The 24,367-nt window shown below is 39.2% G+C and overlaps 1 protein-coding gene across 2 annotated transcripts in view; it reads right to left on the bottom strand.

Annotated features, from left to right (window-relative positions):
- The window catches only part of LOC130181737 (cilia- and flagella-associated protein 46), a 48,754-nt gene that overhangs the window by 7,383 nt on the left and 17,004 nt on the right, over window positions 1–24,367 (bottom strand). For both annotated transcript variants that reach the window (XR_008829625.1, XM_056396128.1), the window contains exons 20-50: window positions 23,854–24,003; window positions 22,580–22,690; window positions 21,440–21,621; window positions 20,938–21,069; window positions 20,651–20,816; window positions 19,537–19,609; window positions 19,105–19,243; window positions 18,828–19,011; window positions 18,231–18,384; window positions 17,309–17,532; window positions 17,046–17,177; window positions 16,349–16,510; window positions 15,768–15,916; window positions 15,243–15,341; window positions 15,107–15,167; window positions 14,378–14,524; window positions 13,940–14,140; window positions 13,740–13,846; window positions 12,996–13,178; window positions 12,619–12,757; window positions 10,953–11,150; window positions 8,882–9,070; window positions 8,454–8,576; window positions 7,284–7,466; window positions 6,796–6,969; window positions 6,247–6,344; window positions 5,853–5,929; window positions 5,071–5,249; window positions 4,720–4,826; window positions 4,048–4,118; window positions 3,450–3,632 (exon numbers count right to left, since the gene is read on the bottom strand). Coding sequence is in view for 1 of the 2 variants with exons in the window: in XM_056396128.1 (XP_056252103.1) it covers window positions 3,450–3,632; window positions 4,048–4,118; window positions 4,720–4,826; window positions 5,071–5,249; window positions 5,853–5,929; window positions 6,247–6,344; window positions 6,796–6,969; window positions 7,284–7,466; window positions 8,454–8,576; window positions 8,882–9,070; window positions 10,953–11,150; window positions 12,619–12,757; window positions 12,996–13,178; window positions 13,740–13,846; window positions 13,940–14,140; window positions 14,378–14,524; window positions 15,107–15,167; window positions 15,243–15,341; window positions 15,768–15,916; window positions 16,349–16,510; window positions 17,046–17,177; window positions 17,309–17,532; window positions 18,231–18,384; window positions 18,828–19,011; window positions 19,105–19,243; window positions 19,537–19,609; window positions 20,651–20,816; window positions 20,938–21,069; window positions 21,440–21,621; window positions 22,580–22,690; window positions 23,854–24,003 (4,477 nt within the window). In the remaining variant the exon portion in view is untranslated. The remainder of the gene's footprint in view (window positions 1–3,449; window positions 3,633–4,047; window positions 4,119–4,719; window positions 4,827–5,070; window positions 5,250–5,852; window positions 5,930–6,246; window positions 6,345–6,795; window positions 6,970–7,283; window positions 7,467–8,453; window positions 8,577–8,881; window positions 9,071–10,952; window positions 11,151–12,618; window positions 12,758–12,995; window positions 13,179–13,739; window positions 13,847–13,939; window positions 14,141–14,377; window positions 14,525–15,106; window positions 15,168–15,242; window positions 15,342–15,767; window positions 15,917–16,348; window positions 16,511–17,045; window positions 17,178–17,308; window positions 17,533–18,230; window positions 18,385–18,827; window positions 19,012–19,104; window positions 19,244–19,536; window positions 19,610–20,650; window positions 20,817–20,937; window positions 21,070–21,439; window positions 21,622–22,579; window positions 22,691–23,853; window positions 24,004–24,367) is intronic.

Below are 24,367 nucleotides of genomic sequence, written 5' to 3'. Positions count from 1 at the left end.
CTACTCATAAAGTAGGCAATAAAGCTCATGTGTCCACAAGACTTGTGTACACATGTTTATGACACATGAACCTGTGTGAAAGTATTTTTCTTAATGGTTCAACATTATTTTAATATTTTTGAATATAAGTGCATCGACTTTGCTTTTAATTAGATGTGACCAATTTTTTGACACTACACCTTGGTTCAACTCCAGTGTTGCCTGCACAACTTTAATATCTATTGTCGGGCTGCACATGTCATCAATGATCAGATGGCATCAGTGTGTTCAGTACAACCTGAGTTTCTTTATCTGGGGCTCACACTGTTCATGCTAAAACTTTGAAATCTTTTTTTCTAAAATTGTATGTAAACCTGTGTCGCACTGTACTTGTTCTTAAAAGGACCAATCAAATGTAAAATCTTTCATGTAGTCTGAATCACAGAGTAATCACTTGACAACTGTGAGACAGGAGAGTTTGATGCAGTAAGAACAGATGCTCATACAAAGGCAAACACATTTTCAACCTGAAGGCAGTCTTTTTATAGTTTGTGCTAATTTGTCCTGTGCATACCTCATGCAAAGCACTACACAGAATAACAAATAGCCCTTCCAAAAGTGCTTTCAGGCACTATATCTTCCTGACACAATGCTAAACTGTAGTTGTCAAAATTATGGTAATGATGTTCCAGAAAAAGATCACTTTTTTCCTGGTCTCATCATCACCCATCTATTTGATCCAGGTATTGAAAGATGTAATATAAAATGCACGTTCTTGCAGTTTCCCATCTGTGGCATAAGCAAGTGTCAAGTGAAAAACACATACATACTACACACGACTTTAACAGCAACCTTTGAACATTCAGTCAAGTTATGCAAATGAGTCAACCTTTAAAAAGTTAAAGATGTCTGCAGCATCAGCTTCAGTGCTCTTTCTGCCCCCCTTTCTCTTCCCTCCAAAATATTAATGTGCATAATTCTCCCAAGAATTGAGGCATCATCGCCACAAAACAACCAGATTTTCTTCTTGGGATTTTACGCCCATAGTAGGCCTCTAAAATAAAACCCTGAGAGACTGGAGAAGGATACAATGTAATGGGCAATATTAATTAAACAAGAGGCTCATCCTTCAACAGGCTCATCCTTCTCTGTTTTTCTTGCTTGTAACGCCAAAAATACTTATTTAGCAGATAATTTTAAACTGATTTTTACCCAGATTGTGTCTCTGCACATTGAAAAGTTATTTTTATTTGTCTCCTGATCCAACAAAATACTGTTTGCCATGTTTTACAGTGAACACTTCTTGCAATACACGATAACAAAGTGAAGAGAAAAAGAAAAAAGCAATAAGCTGAATAGTGATCCTGCCTTATAGTGAAGTATAGCTTTGCAACTGCCATGGCAATTTTATGTGTAATTTTTTTGTACAATTTATTAAGTTTGGATCCTGATGCTTAGATCAGTCCTCTTATAATGCTTTTGTTCATCACAATACTGTAGTGAAACATTAAGACTAAAATTATATAAAAAGACAGTTAATCTTACCACAGTGTGACTGTGAAGCAAATTTATCCTTCTAAACAAAATTCCAAATGAAATATTGATGATCCAAGTGATGATCAAAGTGACCAACACTTGATGCTGCGCTCCCAGGCAGTGTTGGATTACACAGCATCTCTACATTACTTCACTGTGTTCTGTCCATTTTGGTTTAGGTTCTTCCTTTCTGGAGGAAAGTAGGAAAACATCAGACACTATTGGCTACAGTTTCCCTAAGATGGACATATTATTCAAAACTGTTTAAGACTAAAGTCTGCATTTAACAGTTAGTCACTTTTTCCTGCCAGTGTCCAATAATGACACCAGAATTTGAGCTTTACCAATAGGGTAAATCTAGAACATGGCAAAACAGTAAGAGGCTGGATATGATCCCCAGTTATTCATACCTTTTGTGTCTTAGGCTGACAACTTTAACAAATGTGGTCATTTAAATTTAAATCTTGACTTGCTAAGTGAACAGTTATCCTTGGCCAGACCTACATACATTACCCCTGGACAATCAAACCTACGGTGCTGACTCTAAATTCTTCTAGCAGGCACAGCAAAATGGCCACAGTTAATGGACATCCACTTTAGCAAAGCAGGCTACAGTGCGTACGGATGTCCGCATGAACTTCTGCATGCTACCAGGATGTGAAATGACCTTTCTATCCTGAACAAATTCCATTTCTATGGATGGCTGCCTGCAGCCTAAATCCTGGCGTCAAGATGCTTTCGCAAGTGTAGGCCATTATTTACTAAAATATGATGAGGAATTATATGAGGCAAACATCCAGTTATAAACAAAACTCTAATTATTAATAGTGGATGATGGATAAGGCAGTTATACTGCATTGTCCTTTTTCTCCCATCTTACAGTGTCTGTGACTCTGGGGTTGGACACATTAAATACACAATTGGAATTTCAGCTCTGGCCCATTCATAGGTCGTCTTTTATTATAAGTCATATCTTGCTGTTTCTCTACTGATCTTTACGTGAAAATATCCTCCCATGGAAAATAGAGGCCCATTTTTCACGGACTGGTCAGAATTGTATTTATTGCCACTGAGATAATAAGAATAATATAATAATTTTGAATAATAATAAGAATGAATAATGAGAAATTAGTAAGTTATATATAAAACTGACAAAGAAAAAGGATTTCTTAGAGTTAAAAATTTATTACAGGGGATGAATAATCACATAAATAATCATCTTGATTAAACACACTTTGGGCGATTAAAAAGGGGGGCTGTTTAATTTGGGTAGTAATAACAGGCTTAATAAATGCTGAGCAGGAAGTCTCCAGATGATTTTTGACCTGCCTGAAATAATGTGGCTGCCACACAGTCTACTCATTTGCACTTCCATATTCTAAAAGGTTTCGAACAATACCTGTGCTAAAATACTGCATTACTCATGCCCTTTGTTTACACCAATAACTAGATTATACAGCATTAGCTATGTGTTTGTCTGTGTGCACCTCTGTGCGGCCATTACAAGCTATCAAACTAAACACGTTTAACAGACAGTTGAAACATTCTTAATGATATTCCTGTACACACTCAGAGCTAGGGTTAGGCTCATTTGCAACTTCACAGTCACATCTTTTATTTGGAAAGTAGTGCAAATATGCTTAGCTCTAGTGCAAAAATGTCAAGTGTCTTGGATTTTTTTGTAGTTAGCTCATTCTTTCTAAGCACAGACATGTCATTTTGTATCTAGTTAAACTGTGCAATAGACTAAAACTTTGACAGTACAACTATAAAATGACATGAATTATGCAAAGACCAAGATCAGCAGACTCAGAATCCACTAGACTAGCTGCTCTATGTTGGTCTTAAAATTGCATGTTCATGGGGATTAGGGTTAGGAATCCCTAGGCAATTCATTTTTCACATATTCATATTCACATATGTGTCATTGTTACCTTTCTCTAGTACTTCTCTGTTCAGTCGACTGTGAAGAAGCTGAAGGGAAAAGTCTCGGGACACAGAGCTCAGGCCTTCCTTCTGAAGGATTGACAAAGACTCCAGTGGCAACTCCAGCAACTTTCTGTCCGCCAGCAACACCACATACTCCCCTGGTTCGGTTGGTAATTGGTTGGTAATAGCTATATACACAAACATACACAAAAGTACAATGATTTTCACCTACAGTATACTGTGTATTTTATGACAGTGTAACTATTTTCTACCTTTGAATCTATAAGATTGTCATTACAACTGTACATTTAAAGAGCAATTTCTCCACTTGTGAAGTGCAGATTTTACAGTGATTGTCCCAACAATTTGGGCTGTTAATTCTTTTGAAAACTGTTTAGTGGTACTATAATCCCAGTATGCCTTGTAAAAGTAAAAGTAAAGTTATCAGGGTGTGTTTGTAAGTCAACATGTATCACTTTAAATCACATGTATTGCAGCAACATTGGCTAGAGGAGTATGAGCAGTGAGCTGCTTGAATAGAAACCTGCTGATGGGCTGTCAGATAGGAATAACAGCAGATGTCCACACCAAAAATACTCTTACTTGAGCTCCCTTTTTCTTCTTTATCTTTGGTTTTGGTTGTCTCAAGAAATGGTACTGATGCAGCCTGGAGCCTGAAGGAGATAAGGACAGGTGAGGATCAGTAGGGCTACGATACCTCATGTCTGACAAGCACAGTACATAAGATAGAACCAGACTGTGTAAGATGTGAAAATGTGTAAGAAGACCTGCAGCACTTGCTGTGTAACATGCAAGCAGCTGTGAATGCAGAGAGAAAGACATACCCGACCAACCAAGATTAACAAACCAGTCTCATGTGAACACACTTGAATAGCTACTATTCTCACACTGGACATTTGCACCTGCCACAGCGGAAAAAAAAGTCTAACTTGTGACATTAATAATGTAGGCCCTTTTTAGGTCTACCAATGAGAGAGCCAGGATCCTGGCTCTGTGGATGTCAAAATGTTTGTTGAGAGAAAAATCTGTAGTTTTCACACTACACAGCATTAACAGGGATATTTACAGTATATGAAATATACGAACCATAACCTCCACTGTCATGAAAAAGTTCCTTTTATAAGTAACTGCAGACTTCTAAAACTTAAAAATCTTCACTTCAAAGTAGCAAAGTTTCCTTCCTTAGGCTAAGAAAATGGAATGAAATTAGCAATGGACATAATGGGGAATCTAATGACATATACAATACTTCACCTTAAGCAAGAGAAGTCAAACTGTGTGAGAAGTGGATTCAAATAGTCTTCCATATCTTGTACAATTTTGCAGAAGTGAGGTGCTAACTTTTCATCTGCAGCAGTTTTCTGTGTAGGGGAACAAGAAGAAGGAAAAAGGAGAGTTTCAGCAGCTGTGATGTAGTATTTATTGTTTCAGGCCATTCCTTAGCTACACAATGCTTGGATGTAAAAGTCAGTTGTCCCCTGTCTCCTGAGCAAGTAAGAAAAAAAACATGAGATGATAATTGCAGTGGAGTGAGCTGATTTATCAGACTCACAGTGGATAATGTTAATAGAATGAAAGAGGAGCAGAGGTGTCAAGAGGACATACACAAGGAAAAACCTGATGTTCCTCAGAGGCCTCCATCCTGCCCTCAGCACTGTGCCAACAGGCTTCCTTGAGGAGGGAATGTCTAGTGTGCTGGCCAAAGGCCCGAGTCTGCTCCCTCAGTGCCAGCAGAGCCTGCGGGCAAACCGAAACCTTGGCCACTCTAGAGCACGTCAGGGTACCTGCAACAACAGAACTTATACACAATCAGACATGCATACTCACAGACACATACAGGCCTTGTAATTGGTCCCTGCGAGCACCTCCTCCTCCTCCTCCTCCTCCTTTTGTAAGATCTCCCTCTCTCTTCTGCCCCCTGTTTTTCTGTTTTACAAATTTGTACTCATTATCAGGCAATGAGTCTAGATAAGAGCCAACTGCTTTTTTTCAACTGTTTCTACAACGACTTATGTCAGACTATTCCCAGGAAAGGTCATGTGAGGAGAGAGGTCAAAGGGAGATCCAGCTGCTTTTTATTTCTACATTTCATTGCTTTTTGTTTTCCCTCACACCAATCGGAATTCTTTATCTGCCTTGCAGATAAACATTACTTGGGAATACTTAATTAATTTGGTTCCGTTTACATGCTGACAACAATGCCTCATGCAACACTGTATGTGTGATGAAGACCATATTCCCCAGGGCTATGGAACAAATTAGATGCAGTATAAAAATACATAAATGCAGTAAATGTTATGTTTGAAATTGCCCACACCTCTCATATAATTAGTCTGATTACTCTTTGTGTTGTCAACATTGGTTTTAAAAATGAACAAGCACCAAACCTGTAACTTGTGTAGTCTTTCCTTTCTGATTTTCTGGAGCTTTTTTCATTTCATAGAAGGCCCCATAAATTTCTGACCTAAAATTAAACACACCAACACAAGGATATTTACACTTTACCCGTTTACTGTATGCAATACTTCACAAGTATATCTAAAATGCCTTTATCTGCATCCACAAACACAAATACAGTAATTTTAATTATCAGCCTCTAGTGGCAGGTATACCACACAGCAAGCTCCTTCTGCTCCAGGTATGACTATGGCCTAAACTTAATGCGACCTGCACTCATTTACTCATGTACCATGATACTGTCAGAGACAGATAAGGACAGAATTTATAGCATGGAAAAGAATGGGAAATAGTGAGAATAAAGAGATAAGAACAAGAAATTACCCATCTTCAGAGTGCTGAAGCAGCAGGATTTTCAGGTTGGGTGGGAGCTCTGCAAGGATGCTTAGGTGGTTGGGATTGATGGTTAGTTGGCTGAAGGCCTGCGAACCAGAAAGTCATTTTCAAGATCAAAACATTTCAGAAAGCATAAAAAGTAAAAATAATGGTCCTCAATGTTTGATTTCAGAATATAAAAAGAATGGGTCCAACACCTCTTCAGATTTGCAAAACTAACAGTCATAATTATAACTAATTATAATTATAAATAATAACAAGTCCATGCTGTCAAATAAAATGTTAATCCTCTCATCTTGAGACTATAGAGAATCTCTTCAATTTAAATTGCCTCTGAAGACATAATTCTTTCTGTTAATAACATATTTAAACAGTTCGATTAAAGACTATAGTCTTTATCATGTAATATGTCAGATAACCAGTTAGTCCACCAAAATCAGTGTCTGGCACTATTGATATTGCTGGGATAACATTCAAAATCGAAATAGATCCCCTGTCTTTTAGGGGGCAGCTAAATTAAATACAATGATGCAATACCTTGGAAAGGCTGTTGAGGGAGTCCTTTGCTCCATTCAGCATGCAGCTGGGCTTCTCCTCCTGAGAAAGGAGCAGTTTCCTGTGGAGGCTGAGCAGAGCCGAGAGCTGGGACACACTGGTGTCAGCACAGGCAGAACTTAGGACTTCAGCTATCATAGCTGCAGTGCAGCAGCTCTGGGAAAAAAAGAGAAGATGAAGGAGCCAGCAAGAAAGGTAATAGCAGGAATTACAATTGATGTATGATATGTTAAAGAATACCACTAAGTAAGCCAAGCGAGTGCTGTGCATACTGGTCAGTGGCAGCATGGACCACTATTTCATACAATGTACTATATATGGAACTTTCTACATAGTTCATGGGCATAACAATGATGAGACTGAAAGTGAAACCTGATGATTAGCATGTCATTTTTATACATTATTTTATACATACACAGATTACTTACAGTTTAGTTAAAGACTCACACATATGATCTGATGCATAATACCTGAAACAGGGCAAGATATTGACCTGCCACTGTAGGTTCAGACTGGCCATGACAGTCCAACATGTTGATAGAGGCATCAGCCAGGATGGAAAAAGGCAGGCTATGTTGGAGACACAGGCTGATGGCTTCAGCGAGAGCTTTACTGGCCTGTGCCAACAGCTGCTGGGCTTTATGCCTGCTCCGCTGCACAGTTAAGAGACGTGACAAACGCACACAAACATGCAAATATTATTTAACATTATGAAAGTGAATGCAAGTCCACATGATCACTCAATCACAGGTGGGGTGGGGTGGCTTGACACAAAGATGGAACTTTGTACTGACTGCAGAAGATACCTGCTTAATTTGTATAACTTAGACAGCTGAAGCCACATATAAGGTTCAATTGTTGTTTAGAAAGCATTTTTTGCACATAATGGAGACCGTCAGTTCCGATCCCCATCTCTTCTGATCATCGATGATCTTCTGATATATTCTAATAATTTTCTATAATCTTCAAATGTCACCCATCTTTACATTACTGTTTTTTAAATCTAATGTAACAGTATACTTCACATTGATACCCTCAATGAAATCAAGACTAAACTTTCGTTTAGCATCAGTGTGCAGCTCAGGCACATATTCATTATTGCAATGTCTTATTACATGCTTTACTTTTACATTTGTAAATAAGATACAATTTCTTAATAGTTTAAAAGGCACATAATATGTAAAGTTTATTGTATATGTTTGCAATTTAAAAGACGCTCATTTTGTCTGGTAACAATCTTCTGATTTCCCACTGACAAAAGCAGAAGGAATGAACTGAGCTGTCTGTGAAAGCATTAATCAAATTTTGGTATGATTCAAGTGGGATCTAGACATTAACAATAAATTTCGTATCGATACAGTTAATCTCAAAACAGACACCCAGGTGAAAACTAAATCTTACATCATCACCAATTGAATCTTATTTAATATTTTAAAATATTGCCAAATAATTAATACATTGCCACCATATTATTCCACCCCAAGTTTGATATGGACAATAGATCTTTCAACACGAGAACAATTCAGAACGCCCAGGGATTTACCTTTGGGAGTTTAGAAATGTGAGGTGAACCTCAGTATAAAGACCTTGGATTAGATTTGAGTCAGGAGTGATTGGTTCACTTGTCAGGAGGTATGTACCTGCAGCTCAGCACTTTTAGCAGAGGTCATCCTCAGCTCTTTTCTGCTTGATTCTCTGTATCTCTCATTCTTTGAATTCCCCTCCTCCACAGAATCAGTTTTAGGGTCAGGCCAGGCCTCCTTCTGCACAAAGTTATTTCCAGATCACAGAACAATGATTGTGATCAGTATAAAATCCCCTCATGATCACAAACCATGAAAATTTAAGTTTTAAATTATGTAAACAGACATTCATCTCTCTTATCACAATAAGCTTCTGACTCTGTGTGGCAATTCTTTCCAGGTTATTAGCCTTTGAGGTGTATGCATGTGCATCTATGTATGTGTTTGCGTCCATATTCCAAAAAAGGACTGCCTGTAATATTCCAAAAGATTCTATGACTTCACATAATCAATTACATGTCTTAAGTGACATTTGTGTTGCATACATGTTTGTGTTTGTCCCAGAGAGCACACAGATAAATGGGGTCCTCCTGCACAGCCAGCAGTCTCAGGTACTTTCCCATCAGACTCAGGCAGCGCGCTCTGGTTTCCACTTTGTCCAAGGAGTGAGAAGTGACTGCAGCCAGCTGGCCCAGAGCCACCTGCCCCAAAGTGCTACCAACACTCACCCATTCCTGGACAACACACAAGGAAGTTAAGGTCAAATGAGGATCGGATCACAAGGAATACACTTATTCAAAAACACAAAGCTCTCTTAATTTGTTTGGACACATTGATTAATGTTCAGGCACTGGGTGAACAGAAATTCATTTTGGGAGCAAATACTACCTCAGGTTTAATCTATTTTAACAGGAATCTTTTTTGAGTTTTCACTAGGCAAAGCTGTTATGAAAGCTGTACAGAAGTAGGACTGTAAGAGGAGTTGTGTCTGTGAAGAAAACATGAAGGAAGTACTCTAATTTTAAAAGCTAGTCCCTGTGGTATGAAGACAGAGGAAGAAAGAGAAAGCAAGAGAGAATGAGAGAAAAATAGGAATTTACTAGGAAAATAACAGAATTATATCAAGTCTATGTGATTATACCATTCATAAAGACCAAGAGAAGAGCTGCACTTGTCGCATTCACTGCAAGCCCTTCTCAGTCTGACCTATTAATATTGAATGAGCAATTTCCAATTCAGAGTTCTGGGTGATGCAACCACTATCATCTTATTTGGCTTTCCAAACATATGTTGACTGGTAATAAACACATTCAGAATGGAGGGCATTCTTACATAGTGTAACAGTATGTATTGTGGTATGTATTGTGATTCTGGAAATCAAATCTTTATTATTGTTTCAAAATTGCATTATTATGAGCAATACATGTTATGGTGAATGCTGGATAAATGAATATACAGCTCATATTTAGCTCCTTTTTTCCAGAGGAGCAGTAGCTTACAGGAGAGTGAATATATGCCATGAACCTTGGCATCTCTTCAACATCTTACTATATCTGTCTCTCATCAACCCAGCACTCTAGTGAGAAATCCTACATAAATATTCTGAATGAAAGCAAAACACTGACCAGTTTAAATCCCAGGCAGTGGTAATACCAAATAAATATACTGATGAAAGGCCAACTTGGAATGATGGGTTGTTGCTGCAATTGTTTGGTTGTGACTGTGACAATAATAAACAACAGCATCCTCTTTCAAAGCAAGTGAAGCAGTTTCAATTTGAAGACAAAAGCAGGGTCTGCTGAGGGTAACATCCTCAGAGCTACCAGAAGTTAAACAACTATAATTTGTTAGTAAGCCACAAGAGATTTTCCCTGAAGGGTGGTCACAGATAAAGTCTATAAAGTACAAAATAGCTTGGTTTTGCTCTGCATATTAGTGTTAATGAAATGAAACTAACCTGCACAATCCTCTCACCTATAATAAGGCAGCTTTTATCAACGTGGATCTTTCACTTGTTGATGTTTGCAAGAATGTTTTTTTTGCAGCTTGTCCTTTTCTGTGTCCCAGTGACTCTGCTTGAAACCTTCATTTAATTTAGGTAACCTACAGGCCATGAGTTCTCATCTTCAGTATTCAGACTTATATTACAGGAGTCTATTTATATTTTATAACAACAAAGTACAATACAGCTCTAAAGAAATTTGCCTCATCCATATGTGTTGAGCTACAATAGTCATGTTCATTATAGTGGAGAAATATGTCATCATAATGTTTTTAATATATGTTGGACAACAATGGAGGTCCATTGCACATATGCATAAAAGCTATATTTGTGAGTAGGACAAATTCATTGTTGGTACTGGTGTGTTTATGGGATTTGTGACAACAAAAAAATAAAATGATGCCAGTCTCATCCTTTAAATGTAGATGCTGTAGTAGATACAGTTAATACAATAGTCTGTTACAAGAACACAGAATGTGTAAAATCTGTTATCTTATTACATTAATTGCTGTTACTACAGTAAATCATTACTGTAGTAACAGCAGTAAGTCTGATTATATTTAAAAAGATATAAGTTTTGATATTTGGCGCAGGATGCGTGTGCACTGTGTAACCTGTTCAATAGAGTTGGGCTCAGGTGTGCAGTGTGTAAACTCCTCGAGTGCTATCTCAGCAGAGGATTTCCTCTCGCGGGACAGCGCTTGGCGTTTCTCCTCAGTACAGTGCTCCTCCAGCATCGCCAGACAAAAGTCTGCCAGAGCCAGTCGCAGGCGCAGCAGCCTCCGCAAAGCTGCCAGTGACATTCCATGACTCTAGCAAGGAAAAAACAGAAAATTTATATGCACACACATGATAGAGCATAAAAGAAAATGTAACACACACCTGAAATATACACATCACAATGTATGAACCATGGAAATAACTCAAAGCACAAAGTTACTATTACTACTACACTACTATTAAAATGGTAATTTGAGACATTTGTTCTCAAGTGGCAGGTTAAGGTGCAGGGTGGGTTGAGATGATGAGTTCACAGACAAATAGCTACTTAAGTGAGACGTGATCAGATAATATGAGATATGGCAAATGATCTGAATGAGACTGAAAACCACTGATTTAAACATGATAGAATTGAATATGGAGCAAAAGTTAGCCCAGCTCAAAGATATGAATAAACGAGCTTGATTGCAGCTGCTGTCTTGTTTACAAAGCAGGCTGGATACCAGGGCAGCAGCACCATCTGCTGAAAGCACGCTGCTACAATCCAGCCTCCAATGGCTTAGTCAAACACCCACAGAAGGTTTAATCAAAAACTCAATTGAACAAGGATTCGCAGCAGGTGTGAGAGTTGCTCAATCAATCTTTCTTACATGATTTCATCAACATGTAAATCAAGGCTGCAGTAAGTGCTATGCCAGTCCATCTCTGGCACAGAAGCCCTCAGATAACCTCATCTGTATGAGAGGTTGTATAGTGTCCAGATAAAATATGATTCTGACACCCGTCTGCTGTTGACAAGGCACAGTAATTGAGGCTTTATCTGTTTGTATCAGAACATCAGAACATTGTTAAACTGTGGTATGAGATATAAAAGCCAGCACACACACACACACACACACAAACAAACACACACACACACACACACACAAACAAACACACACACACACACACACACACACGCACACACGCACACACACACACACACACACATATCGAATGATATTTAGCTAACATATCACACAGCCTAGAACCCCAGAGGCACAACAGGGCTTTAGTGACCTCATGCAGCAACTGCAGCAAAATTGAGATTCAGTCAATTAGACCCTTTAGGAAATGAAAATGCAGATGACACAAATGAAACAACCTCTCTCTCTGGCATTAAACAAAGCATTTCACAGGAAAACTCCTTTCTTCTCTCAGCACTGAAAAACCTGCTCAGATATTAAATAGGATCAAAAGATTTGCCATCTGCATGTGTCATTAATGGGCCAGCAATTTGAGCCAGGATGCAACTTCCTAGCTGGAGTGTAGCAGCCAAACAAATGTACTTTCACAGTTGTGCAAAGCAAGTTTTTTATGATGTAAGGCAGTGTAAAACGTTCTGCTTCTGTTCAGTCAGTGATTTTTACCGTTTATCTTCAGCCACATTCTCTGCTGATCAGTATCCTCAAAAGTACAGAGTGTTTCTCAGAACATGTGTGAGATGAAATGCCTCCTATTGTTTTTGAAAATCTGTTTCAACATAATGAAAGATGGATTTTTCTCATGCACTTTATTTACCTCCTTCTGTGGTGGGAGCGGGCTCTGAGCGTTCAGCACCAGGTGTTCCTGCGCTGTGACAGCTAGCTGCATTTGGGAGAGGCCATCGAGCAGGAAGCGCTGTTTCTCTTCTTTATCAGTTGCATGGTTGGCTAAAATTCTGTAAAGGAATAATGTGGTGTAAGGGTTCATCAAAACAGAGAAGACAAAGTATGATTGTGTGAGTGAGACAGGAAATGAGTCAAATATGGCAATATGGACAAATATTGGTTTGAAATTATTCTTTGGTTTGATTTATGTGCAGACAAAAGGCATCCAAAAATTGTATTTACAAATGGTATACTGTATTATTTACGGAATATTCCAGTCAGGTCTAGAGTAGCTCCTGACAGACTAACCTCACACCATGTGCGTACTCTGCATGTGCCTCTGCTGCCTGTTCTCTATAAGTGAGTTTAGTGAAACTACTGGCACACTCTCTGAGTGTATCACAGGCAGCCATTAGCTTCTGGGCAGCCTCGGCGCAAAGTGTCTCTCCAGGTTCACCATCTCCAGTGGCACGTATACATTCCATGGCACCTCTGGAACACAACACAAGATTATGTAACTGCCCAGTTATGTAAATGCCTATTGTAGATACAATTTATTTGAGTATGTTTGGCTAAGTGCTTATAGATGTTTTTAAAAACGATTCTATCCGGTACAGTGTGAAGAACATGTTCCACCTACATGCAAAGTGGTCTTTATTAATTCATAGTTGACTTTCATTCGAGTTTATCAGTTTAAGTCTATAGTCTTCATGACTATAGATTTGAGGTTACCTCATCTCTATAGTCTTCATGACTATAGACTTAAGGTGTGGTGATCCACTGTGAATGTGTGTGTGTACATGTTTCTATTAAAGCCTCAGAGTAAAAACAATAAACTGCATCTTAGGTTTTTTGAACCTTATAAAAATCAGGAATTGTTTCTGAAGGTTGGTTGTTGACTCACTTTGTTTCAAACATTTGTTTATGTGAAGACATTTAAGACATTTGAATAGTGCGGCTTGGAAATGTTAAAAGTCTTAATCAAATACAACACAGCATTAACCAGGAAAAATTACACATTCATCAGTTTTGATTACACAGATTTGAGGTTACCTCATCTCTAAGGAGGTGATCAAGAATGTGAGCTCTGGGACTCTGTTTACCCGCTGCTCCAGAACCAGCTTCAGAGCCCCACAGCCTTGTTTTATAGTCTGAATAACCTGTGAAAGAAAAAAGCACAGTGCGAAATGTATTCACTATGAAAACAAGCTAACTGGACTGTATGTGGTTGTTAGAAGCTGGCAAATCTATACCTTGGTTTGTGCATCTTGGAGTCTTTGGCCTGCTACAGCTCTAACCTTAGTGAGGGTGAGCTGGTACCAGAACACTTCATCCCCACCCAGGGCTTGAGCCTTTTCCAGCAGGATCAGAGCTTGGGCATGGTTCTGCTCTTCACAAGCCAGAGTGGCCAGACTGAGCAAACTTCTTGCAATTGTTTTCTGATCGCCAAGCTCCTGAACAGAGAGAATTTGAAAAACAGTCATTAGAGTATATTACAGTAAATACCAGTAACCTTTTTCTTTCATGTAACTACAGAAAATATTTGTTGGCATTGCAGATGTAATGCTGGTCCAGTCTGGTATGCCATGATAGTAAAACAACATTTTTCATTCAATCTAAGCAAGATTTATTGTTCACATTTTATTTTCTGTCAGAGCCTGGCACTGTGGTCTTCTTCTCTTTCAACTCACCGTAGCCACTACATGAGCTTCTGCCAGGAGGTCCCGGGCAGGTTGATAGAGCCCCATGCTGAGGCAAACCTCAGCTTTGTTCAGCCAAATGTCCTGAGCACACACATCCATACCGTGTCTCCCAACGTTTTCATCCATCTCAGCTTTCTGAAAAATGACAAATGACAATACGGGACAATTCATTTTGTTTCTAAAGTGACTCAAACTGTAAACAGATAATGATTTTTAAAGCAGTCAATTGGAGCAGGTTGGATACACACAAGACATACTGTACCATGTAACAGAAAGCTGCATAAACAAGTGCAAACACACACAACCATCAACACCACCATGTGAAAAAATGGGTGCAACAGCGAAAAACCACTCTTATGTTCTCTGTTAAGCGTTATCATATTAAGGTTCATGAGATGAGCCCTGTAGATTTCAATATAAAATTCAAACCATTAAGAGTGAACACTCATTCCAGGTTTATGAGACAAGTCATTAGACTGTCATGAACCTCATATATTAATCTGCCATCAATCAGTGTTACATTATAAAAGTAGTAATTAGAGCATACGGTAAATTTCCTTTGCCAATATTAAGTACAGTTAGTTACTTGTAGGCACTTGCCAATCATCCTATATGAAGTAATGAAATAGAGTTAATTAAAAGTTGTAAATCCTTGTGAATGTGAATCATTTGATGCAAAATAAAATCATATATTGATTTTGTGAGCAGCAGGCTGACCTGATTGTAAGCTTTGTGAAGGCGTCTCCTTCCCTGCGAACAAGCAATCACTTTGTGGCACCTGAAGTCAAGAGTATTATTTGGTTATTGAAGAAAAATGTGCAGCTAATAAATCTTTATAGCTGAGTTGACGTACTCCATCTGTTCTTGTTCTTGGATTCTGCACAAGTTCAGGAGTGTCTCCTGATATGGTGAATGTGTCTCCAAACCCAGCTGGAAACAGGTCCTCACAATCCTAATTAGGTCAAAAAAGAACAACAGGAAACGTCACCACACAAAACTGACTTATTGGGTATTAACAGGATTTCTCAAAGTAAATGGTGCTGTAAGTTTATGCTCCTCATTCACTCAGTTTTTTGGGATTCCCTGGGTTTTAACTGTTTAAATATATGACAGCAGACTTTAGTGAAATCATGCTCTTATAGAGGTACACAATTTAAACAAAGTGAATTGGATCACACCAACCTAAATAAATCAGACCTATCTCAGTGCTGTTCATATCCCTAAAAAATATTAAAAGAGCACTCACCCTATCTGGCACTGCACTTCATTAACATGTTCAGACTCAAGCAGTTTGATTGTAAATTGGGTGTATTATGCCTCTGGTGGTGAAGTTGTCTCAAGTCTCTAGAGGAGTTCTCCTTTAATGTAGTGTGTTCACCTAAGTCGGTAGAGGTCAGAGAGGCTCCTCCCATCCAAAAGGTCATGAGCAATGGTTTCAGCTAGATGCATTATGGGCAGGGTCAGGTTATCGAGTGAGAGTGAGTGAAGCTCTTTTTCCAGCAGGTCAAGAAAAAACAGGCTTTGAGTCTGCAGCCAAACAAATGAACACAGGGAAAAATGAAGAATTAAAAATCTCATTCTAATGCTTTTACAATTTAATGTTTTACATAGTTTCCAGTTTTTAATCAGAATAGGAAATGGTCTGTTTGTTTCATTTCCAAACTAGTTAAATCTTGAAGATTTTCATCTAAAGAATGTCACCTTTAATTCAGAATATTGGGGATTCAACCAACATCTTAATGTGATCCACAAACATCAATTAATGTACCTCCTCCTGACCAACAAATGACAACTTCTTAGAGCAACACTGATAACCAAGTTCATGCTCTTGCCAGCCGAGCCTTTGATTCTATAGGCAGTTGATACAGTTCTTGTTGAAAACAATATTGAAATCAGAGACAATACCATAGACAGCAGATGGTCATGACACAGAGAAATGTGAGGGAGAGGTAGTCTTGCCTGCTTTGCGATGCTGTGTGTATTGATACAGTGGGGGTTACTGTTGGTTCTGAATATCTGCCTGGCCTGGTCAGGACAGATGTAGCGAGCCCAGTCTTTCGGTGAGGAAGGAAGTGCCTGATCCAGGACAACAGGTTTAGCTCTTTCTTCTGCAGGTGTTGTCTGGTGAAACAATGAGACGTAGAATTGATCTTTTTCTTGTTATTAAAATGTATAAGTACATTTAAATAAAGTTCAGTAAATACTTGTCAAGAATATTTTAACTTCATTATGAATGTTCATTCATAATATATATATAATCAATCATAAGACAGTATTTTAAAACATAGTTTAAAAAACATACAGAGAATATGTACAATGGTTATGGTAGTTCCCACTACAATAAGTGTTTTCAGGACCAGAATTTGCCATGTTGACACACGCACAGACGCACAGACGCACAGACGCGCAGACGCGCAGACGCGCAGACGCGCAGGCACGCAGGCACGCAGGCACGCAGGCACGCAGGCACGCAGGCACGCAGACAGACAGACAGACAGACAGACAGACAGACAGACAGACAGACAGACAGACACAGACACACACACACACACACACACACACACACACACACGCGCGCGCACACAGACTGACAAGGGGAAAACAATACCAGCTCTGCTGTTGAGGCTGATCGTCCAATTTGAGCTGCAGGACTTACATCTTTCACTTTTACATCTTTCTTGCCTTTGCCTTTCTCTTTGCCTTTTTTGGATCCAGCAGAGGGAGGTGGCTGAAGTGGCTGATTCTTTGCCATATCAATGGAAATCTCATAAGCAACTGACATGGAAACCTGTGGTAAAATACAATGCCCACATATGCACATTCAGTACTCAACTCAAACATAATTTGCATTGGAAGATAGGCCTCAACCACATTGTCAAAGTTAAGTGATTGGACAATGTTATAGTAAAGATTCAGTACCTGCCATATTTGAAGTACAAAGGTGTAGGCTCTGAGCAGGTTAAGCTGGTGCTCAGGTGAAGTCCTGTCTGCCATGACAGCGAGCAGAGTGTGTGCTCGGACTAAGCAGTCAAGGCGCTGCACATCTCTCAGACTGGACACATTTTGCATGAATGACAAGCCCTGGACTCCCACCAGAGACTCACATTCCACTGAACGTAAACCCCTCTTTTTTGACTTGTCCTCTAGAGGAAAGATATACATACACCATTTACCGTGACAAGACAGATACATACAATAATCTCTGAATGTAATTGAAGAGCATCAATAACATTATTTCAAACAACTATGCGTGAAGCCAGTGATACAGAGACACATACAGTATCTCTGTAATCAGTTTCCACCTTTTCTTTTACTTGAATGTTCAGTTTGTCTGAATAACAAAAGGCTCATGGAAGGAGACTAAAAAGAGTTCTGTGCTATTCTCAGAGGGTACCCACATGGGACTTGAGAAATCTGTGTCTTTGTCTGGTCAGCTCCTTTTCCTCTGAACAATGTTTGCTTGGTTTATTGTTTACAAAGAGTAACAACTGAAATGAAAGCACAAACACTAAATTCCATTGCTGATGCAACCATCAAAAAGCTGTGACATGGCCCTTTTCCAGTCTGACAGACGAGATGTTATTCCCCTTTGACTAACACAGTGTAAAACATCAGGAATTCCCTAAAATAAAAGTGTACTCGCACATGCACATGTGCAGCTGTACACAAAAGCTGAACCATATGGCAATGGACCTCTGAGATATCTGTGTTTCATGCCCACATGTGTACCTAGAGGGGAAACTGTTACCTTTCCCTCTAGTCTAAAGAGTTCACAGTAGTATAATTAAAAACTAAATGGTAATTTACAAAGCTGTGTCAAGATACAATGAACAAGTCCTACCTGCTCCTTCTTCCTGTTCAGGTTCCAGGTGTAGAAGGATGTCTATGGCCCACTCAACCTGGTGTTGGGCAGTGGCTTTGGGGAAGTTGTGACAATACAGCCACTCTCCAAACTCCAGCATAAGGTTGACCTTCTGCCACTGAGTCTCTGTGCTCTGTATCACCAACACAAAAGTCAAACAAACCACAACATTAACATTTTGACTTTGTTTGTACTGTTTGCTTTTCACTCATGAGCTCATCAAGACAAAGTTCCATTGCCATGTGTTGGACAATCACGTCACTAATCCTAAATCTAACAAAACATGATTTAGCCCCTGTGTTACAAGGATGTATGTGTGCACTCTCCTCTTTCCAGGCCACACCAAGGAGTCCTTGGAAATAAGCTGTAGTGACATTCTGGCCCCACAAGATGGTGCTTGAGCCTCATGCTCATTTTTGTCTTTACTTCAAGCAAACCACACAAAAAATAAAATTATGGATTTAATGAGTAGAATCTCTCATATGACAGATTTACAACATGATCTGTCTGCATTAATCTGCTTATGGATCAGCTTTCGGTAAGGATATAAAAATGGTGCCAGAGCAGAGGTATTACCAACAGAGATGTGATGGATTTCTGGTAGCAGGTCAGCTGCTGGCTTATATTGCCAGCACACAGTGCCACCTGATGCCACATAAATGAACAGCACTGCTCTCCTTCGTCTTGAAACTTCTGCATGTCCATCAATACACTTGCCCCCAGTCGTGCTTTCACCAGTATAGAATGTTTCAGCAGAGATCTGGTAAAACACAGAGGACAATTAGATTTCCCTTTGTCTTTCTGTATTTCTATCTTTCCTGTCCTTTTCAAGTCAAGTTTCAAGTTTACTTACAGTCTGTGTCTGCTGCGAGGCATGTCTCTGGTAGCTTTGTCCAGCAGCTGCAGAGCATTTTTCCAGTCTGTTTTATCAATGTGGATGTGGAGCAGCAAACTGTAAATGGCTGCTCTCAGGGTTAGGTCCTCTTCACCTACTACAGGGACACATATATACATACACAAAAACACATATTTAGAAGACTGATCAATAAACAAATGAAAGCAAGTATGTGTTCATCATCTTAGAAATCTAACAGTCCAAACAGACAATACAAATGCAAATGTCAGAGGGCTCAAAACTTAATTGTCTATGCTGAAATGAATTTTGTACTATCAATTATTTACAGTAGTGGTGCAAATAAAACCACTCAGTGCCATAGCAGGAAGTAAAACTAAATATGAAGCCATCTGCAAAGGGTAAGTTATTTCTGGTCCTTTTTCAACTCACCTGTTGCTTCATGTTTAGAACTCCCAAGAGGCAGTGCTGTCGAGGTCAGCAAACCTTTCACTTTGTTCTGTTTCTGAAATAGAAGTGGGGGAAGATTAATACTTAAGTCGCTAGAAGAATGATAGAAGAGCGTTGGTGGTGGATAGTTGGTGATACTTAAAGCTCAGTGATGTATATCATATATACATTGTTATGTGACCTTGCCCTGTGTACAACCCTGCCCCCTTCCACACTTAGAGTCAGTTTTTAATTATGTGGATTGTTTCTGACATTCACACTTGGAATCCCATACAGAAAAAATGAACACTAAGTCTATTAAGACAAGACAGATTAAGCTTTTGTTCCCGACTGACTGTGGGTCACAGCACTGGTGAAGAACAGTGTCAAGTTGGAAAGAACACCGCAGATGAACATCATTCTGAATTTCTCACATAAGCTGCCTTTAATTATTGATTTTAAGTTATTTTGCAGTTGAACAGCTGTCTAATGGGAAAATGTTTTCTCACACTTCAGCACACCTACAACTCCTTCCCTGTAGCACCCTAAAGAAAAAATTTTCATCAAACTTTGATGCATATTTTACTATGTTTGATAACAACCAAACTAGAGTCATTAAAAAAGTGAACCAAAAAATAGAACAAAAAGGGAATGAAAAAATAACAAGGCATAAAAGGTCAGTTCTGGCTGTCATTCAATTCTTGTTTTGCTCACTTGCTGTTCATTTTGTTGCTAGTACTAGTTAAATTTTTGATGATGGATCTGGTGGGTCATTTTCTAAGTGTGGCTGAATTATATATCAGATGACCTGGCTGACTACAACAGGAAATCATTAGTTTTGTGCCCATATACACAGTGCAATGCCCCCAATGGTGGTCACTTTCCTGATGAAGACCTGAAAGGGTCCAAATGTCACAGAAAGACCTTCAAAGGATTTTCTTTTGCTTTTGTTCTAGTTAAAACTTAGAGGAAAATTTATGTAAATTTTAATAGGATTTGAATGAGAATCAAGAAAAAAACTCAGTCTCCTGCTCAAACATGACACCAACATGAAAAATTGCCAGAATTTATATGGAGGAATATGATAGTATAAATGTGGTTGAAGAGGGATTTTTACATTTGCATGTTTAGTGGTGGTATGAACCAGAGCATTCAGGATCCTCTCCAGGGGATCTTGGAGTTGCCATCTTTCCTCGGGAGTATGTGTCAGGAGTAGACAAGTGTTCCAGTAATGCCTGGCAGCTGTGACACACAATGCTGGATTCTTTGCCTTTTCTGCATAGCTGTGGGCAAGAGAAGAGAGCAAGCAGATAAGTAAGAGTAGATTAAGAGAATGTAAAAAAACAAACAAATTTCTTGCAGTCAAAGACATTAGTCAATACATAAATTAACAGTAAACAGCACCTGACACTGGAGAGAAGCACCTTCATAGCCTCTCTGTAAGTGTGTAGATCTCCATTGGACTCATGGACTAAGCTCAAGCCCCTCAAACAGGCTGCACTGCTTAGTATCTCATTCACTGCAGTAAGGTCATACCTAGGTGTATGATAGCATTTATTAGCTGTCAGTAAAAGTCAATCAATCGATCAATCAACCAAAACGTAAAACTTGGCAACTTAATTAAAACTTTTAAACTTGAAAAAATGACATTTATGAAAATGGCTTATTTATATCAACTGCAATACTCTTGAATATGCACAAGATGTCACCTGCCCCTCAGAGAGCTTCGGAAGCATAAATCTCAACCACCCCTAATACCCAACTCTAATGCTTTTCCACACACATTCATATCAAGCGTCGTCTCCCTTGCCTATTTTTAACAATAGACAAAAAAGACAAATCTACCTTTGTATTTCTAAAAGTTCTTTACTGTTTAAATAAATCTTAATCATCCAACTACACTTACAAAACACAGGGCATGGTGTTTAGGCTCTTTGCTGCTGCTTCTTCCAGCTGCAGAGCGCTCTTGGTGCAGCACAACACCAAGCTGTGTTCCTTGGCATAGTGGCAGAAGGCAGCCAGCTGGCTCCACACCTGCATCTCCACCACGGCGTCCGTCCAGCTGCATTCTGATGCCATGCTCACCAGCTTTAGGTGAGGAGAAAGGAGAAAGGGGAGGGGAGAAAAATGGACGTGGTGAGGGAAAAGGGAGGAGGAGGGGAGGGAGTGCAAACACATGAGAAAAGGGAGTGTGGGAAAAAAGGGGAGGAGAAAGTTAGAGAAAAGATGTGAGAAGAGGGAGGGCGGACAAAAGAGGGGAGGCAACCGAGGAGGGAATGAAAAGAAAGAAAGAAAGGAGGAAAGGGGTAAAGTAAACGGGGAAATTAAATAATACAAGCAGGGAATGGGAAAAAACAATAAGTAGTGAGTGAAAGGGGGAAAGGTAAAGGTGATGGAACAGAAAAGAGAAGAAAAGGAAGGGAAAGAAATGAAGAAAGGATCAGTGAGGGAAAAGAGAAGGAGGAAGTAAATAACAAGAAAGCACAGGGGTAGGTTAAGTAAAAAAGTGAAGGCTAGCATAGGGAAAGGAAACCTGGAAGTAAGGGAGCAAAGTAGGTAGAAGAAGAAGGTAGCAAAAGAATGAAGAAAGTGAATGGTGGCATGCAGATAATGAAAAGCTGATAGAAGAAGAGCATAGAAAGCAGTGTGTAGAGAGTGACGCAAAAAGGCGGAGAGTATATAACTCAAAAAGAAGTGGAAGGAATGAGTAAAAATTAGGAGACAGAAAGGAGAAGAAAAGAGAGCCGTGGGCAGATGGATGGATGAGAGACATGGTGAAAGAAGATAAAGGTGTGGAAAAAAGCTAAAGGGCCTGAAGTGTTAGAGTGAGGATTTATCCACAGAAACATGCAAATAACATATCATGTCAAAGAAATCTCTGATGATTTTAATCCGACCACAGCACGATGATAGAGAGAGCTACAGTATCTTGAAGGTATTGACACATGATGAGATGTAGACAGGCTCTGAAGGCTCATAGGTCATTTCGGCATCTGTTTGTTTGGCAGCAGCCACAGTAGGAAAATGTGAACAGCGAAATACATACTGAGGAAAGACTGGGAACAGAGAACTCCATATGCCTCGGGTTCCTATTGCACTGGAGCATCTCCACTCCGATCAGCACGCGCGTCATCGCTGACACTTCCTCATTCTCACACTGAAAACAGGAGAGAGAACAATTCATACTAAGCATTTCTGTACCATCCTCTGCTGTATATACACAAATCCTTTAAGTTCAATTATACAAAAGACCTATACATGTATTACTACTTGCCTATAAATTATACATGGACCTGCAGTATGATTATCATGTTATATGTGTCCCAAATATCGAAGAGATGGCCTTGTTGATAATGTATGACTTCCTACTGTGTAGAAAATTAGTTGATGACTGATTTATTGATTGCAATAAGAGATAAACCCAATTTATATTAACACTGTATTTCTTCATTTGCACAGAAAAAAAAACAAACCTCATTTAGTTGTGACTCAGTGCCATCAAGCTGAAATGTACGCCACGGAACTCTTGGCTGACAAATGGTCATAGGATTATGGTGACTAATCAAATAGTCCATTTAACTGACAAATTGTATAAATACTTTCCCCACATTTTGGTCTCACAGCAAAACGGTACAATCATCCGGAGATGATTGCAGACTAACGGATACAATGCTGTAATATGGAGATGAAGGAGGTAACACCTACAACATCAAAAAGATTAATAAAAATGTCAGGCACAATGAGCCTACAATATCATAACCACATTTTAGAAGAACTGTGATTAGACCATAAAACAGCATACACTATGAATGTGACATGATTATGTCGTGACACAACCATACTGTTGTCTCAGCCATGATTCATCCTCCATTTTTATCTTAGATACAATACACACAGAGGATATCTGCCCCTTCAAGTAAAAAAAAAGAAGTATGAAGCATATGAAGGACCACGCTGTTTCACAAACTGGAAAATAGTTTTATTGTTTCATTAACCTATTCTCTAAATGGGCCTTTTGTTTTTAGGCAATGCATCAAAGCAATGGAGAAAAACTGTAAGTAAAGATACTCTGAATCAGTATCCAAAGACTACTGAAATCCTAATTGGCCAGGACACTAAGGCACTAAAATCACACTGAAAATAAGAAATTATACTCATGCCATATTCTTATCAACTGTAACCCCAATGCACAGTGTGCTCGTGTAGTTACTACAGTGTAAAATCTTATAATTATAAACATTGCTTTCAAATGCTTATTAGGACCCTAAACATACAGTAGATTAGTAACTTTACAAAAGCCAGAGTTGTGGAGAATGGTACCTCATCTTTAGTGTCAATCTTTGAGCCGATCTGCTGTTGCAGCAGCCTCTTGATCTGCACCCATGTGGCCACCACCTGTTTCCTTGCTGCAATGGGGACCGCCTCCCCTTGGATGCTGCAGTTGGATATGTGGAGGGCGTAGTCACAGAGCTAGGTGAAAGTGTAGAAAATAACAAGAAGTACTTGATACGGTATTAGCTGACTGAAAAGCTCTATAGGTAACACGTGACATTAACACATTCAGTATAATGTGTAATCCTGAATGATGTTAAAAACGTGAATATTGATCAAAGTGTCTATCAAATACTACACATTATGATACATATCTGGAGAACTGACAACACAACCTGAACTTTTTCTTTTAAAGTATATTTTTTTGGGCTTTTGTGCCTTTATTGGACAGGATAGTGGAGAGAGACAGGAAATGGGGAGGCAGAGAGAGGGGAAATGACATGCAGTAAAGGCCGTCCGATGCGGGACTTGAACCGGGGCCAACTGCAGCGAGGACTGTAGC

The sequence above is a fragment of the Seriola aureovittata genome, chromosome 14 (genome assembly GCF_021018895.1).
Source record: "Seriola aureovittata isolate HTS-2021-v1 ecotype China chromosome 14, ASM2101889v1, whole genome shotgun sequence".
Classification (NCBI taxonomy): Eukaryota; Metazoa; Chordata; class Actinopteri; order Carangiformes; family Carangidae; genus Seriola; species Seriola aureovittata.
This window is presented reverse-complemented; position numbering and strand designations above follow the sequence as displayed.